The sequence below is a fragment of the Sinocyclocheilus grahami genome, unplaced genomic scaffold (assembly GCF_001515645.1).
Source record: "Sinocyclocheilus grahami isolate Dianchi unplaced genomic scaffold, SAMN03320097.WGS_v1.1 scaffold577.1, whole genome shotgun sequence".
Lineage (NCBI taxonomy): Eukaryota > Metazoa > Chordata > Actinopteri > Cypriniformes > Cyprinidae > Sinocyclocheilus > Sinocyclocheilus grahami.
Window position 1 is genome coordinate 474,026 of NW_015505756.1, and position 2,728 is coordinate 476,753.

Here is a 2,728-nt window from a genome sequence, read left to right on the forward strand (position 1 = left end):
GTGTGTGTGTGTGTGTGAGTGTGTGTGTGTGTGTGTGTGTGTGTGTGTGTGTGAGCGTGTGAGCGTGTGTGAGTTTGCGAGTGTGCATGTGAGCGTGTGTGAGCGTGTGTGAGTGTGAGCGTGTGTGAGTGTGTGTGAGTGTGTGTGAGTGTGTGTGAGGTTTGCGAGTGTGCATGTGAGTGTGTGTGTGTGTGTGTGTGGGTGTATGTGTACTGTGTGTGAGTGTGTACTGTGTGAGCGTGTGTACTGTGTGTGTGTGAGCGTGTGTGTGTGTACTGTATGAGTGTGCGTGTGTGTGAGTGTGAACGTTTGAGCGTGTGTGTGAGCGTGTGAGCATGTGCGCGTGTGCGAGTGTGCATGTGAGTGTGTGTGTGTGTGTGTGTGAGCGTGTGAGCGTGTGTGAGTTGAGCGTGTGTACTGTGTGTGTGTGAGCGTGTGTGTGTGTACTGTATGAGTGTGCGTGTGTGTGAGTGTGAACGTTTGAGCGTGTGTGTGAGCGTGTGAGCATGTGCGCATGTGCGAGTGTGCATGTGAGTGTGTGTGTGTGTGTGTGTGTGAGCGTGTGAGCGTGTGTGTGTGTGTGTGAGTGTGTGTGTGTGTGTGTGAGCGTGTGTGAGCGTGTGTGAGTGTGTGTGAGCGTGTGTGAGCGTGTGTGAGTGTGTGTGAGCGTGTGTGAGCGTGTGTGAGTGTGTGTGAGCGTGTGTGAGCGTGTGTGAGTGTGTGTGAGCGTGTGTGAGCGTGTGTGAGTGTGTGTGAGCGTGTGTGAGCGTGTGTGAGTGTGTGTGAGCGTGTGTGAGCGTGTGTGAGTGTGTGTGAGCGTGTGTGAGCGTGTGTGAGTGTGTGTGAGCGTGTGTGAGCGTGTGTGAGTGTGTGTGAGCGTGTGTGAGCGTGTGTGAGTGTGTGTGAGCGTGTGTGAGCGTGTGTGAGTGTGTGTGAGCGTGTGTGAGCGTGTGTGAGTGTGTGTGAGCGTGTGTGAGCGTGTGTGAGTGTGTGTGAGCGTGTGTGAGCGTGTGTGAGTGTGTGTGAGCGTGTGTGAGCGTGTGTGAGTGTGTGTGAGCGTGTGTGAGCGTGTGTGAGTGTGTGTGAGCGTGTGTGAGCGTGTGTGAGTGTGTGTGAGCGTGTGTGAGCGTGTGTGAGTGTGTGTGAGCGTGTGTGAGCGTGTGTGAGTGTGTGTGAGCGTGTGTGAGCGTGTGTGAGTGTGTGTGAGCGTGTGTGAGCGTGTGTGAGTGTGTGTGAGCGTGTGTGAGCGTGTGTGAGTGTGTGTGTGTGTGAGCGTGTGTGAGTGTGTGTGAGCGTGTGTGTGTGTGAGTGTGCGTGTGTGAGCGTGTGAGCGTGTGTGTGTGTGAGAGCGTGTGTGAGAGCGTGTGTGTGTGTGCGTGTGTGCGTGTGTGAGCGTGTGAGCGTGTGAGCGTGTGAGCGTGTGAGCGTGTGAGCGTGTGAGCGTGTGAGCGTGTGAGCGTGTGAGCGTGTGAGCGTGTGAGCGTGTGAGCGTGTGAGCGTGTGAGCGTGTGAGCGTGTGAGCGTGTGAGCGTGTGAGCGTGAGCGCGTGTGTGTGTGTGTGGGAGTGTGTGTGTGAGTGTGTGTGTGTGAGTGTGTGAGTGTGATATTGATCATCCCATAATTCTGATTTTTGCTCAGTCTTGTGTGTCTATTAATCTATATAATTCTTCCCTCTAACTCCTAACCAGCCGCTGAAGAGACTCACTAAACAAATCCTGACACCTAGTGGATCTAGATCTACTTCCTCAGAATATCACAAGCGTTGCAATATGTCATGATCGAACGCATTATGTATTAATTGAATCATGACAGAAACTGAGCCAAATGTGTGAGAGGTGACCGACACACTCATGCTGAGAAATGAAGCTTTCAGAGTCTCTTCTAGATTAACAGAACTGTAGGAAACGAATGGACATAAATGAGAAACAAAGATATTTGTAAACATATACTGTATAATTCACATCCTTACATAAATATAAGGATCTAAAGTAATCACTGAGCATACTGATTTGAGCTGAAATCATTGTATTATGTGAGCAGAAAGAAAGAGACTAAGTGTGTCATCGCCGGTTCTTTGTTTGTGTTCCTGTATATTTTGTAATGCGTCTTTCTCTCTGCTTTTCTTCTTTTTCCGCAGGAGGGCAGTCTGTGGTGCTCTGATGGTCCCGGCTCTTCTAGTGCCATGAGTGAGGTATGATGCATTTCATCAATAACTGCACTTATATGCAAGTGCAGATGCTATTTATACTCTACACTCTCATCCACAGAATGAGATTTTCCGTTTCTCCAGAAAAGTCACACTTAACTATAAGAGGTCAAATTTGCAAGGAAACGAGCTGTACAGCTTTGTGCATGCTTTGGAAAACAAGTCGCAGCGTGTTTCAGATAATAAAATAAGTAAACGTGACTTACATTCATGCACATGAGGATAATACATTTACATTCTCGTGCATACTTGTAGATATGAAAGCAGACGTAATTAATTTCTGATGAAAAATGTCTGTAATCAGGAACATAGAAACTATGTTAAGACTGTGTTTTAAGAACTAGTTTAACCAAGTAGTAATCAGTCTTACTTTATAGATTCGAATTAGATTACTAACTTGTCGGACTAGTCTAATCTGGGGACTAGTCTAATAGGGGACTAGTCTAATCTGGGGACTAGCCTAATAGGGGACTAGCCTAATAGGGGACTAGTCTAATAGGGGACTAGTCTAATCTGGGGACT

The 2,728-nt window shown here is 48.3% G+C and overlaps 1 protein-coding gene across 3 annotated transcripts in view; it reads left to right on the top strand.

Moving 5' to 3' along the window:
* LOC107556738 (protein TMEPAI-like) overlaps positions 1 to 2,728 on the top strand; it is a 29,409-nt gene that overhangs the window by 18,125 nt on the left and 8,556 nt on the right. For all 3 annotated transcript variants that reach the window (XM_016239928.1, XM_016239929.1, XM_016239930.1), the window contains one exon: positions 2,138 to 2,191. In XM_016239928.1, the coding sequence (XP_016095414.1) occupies positions 2,138 to 2,191 (54 nt within the window). The remainder of the gene's footprint in view (positions 1 to 2,137; positions 2,192 to 2,728) is intronic.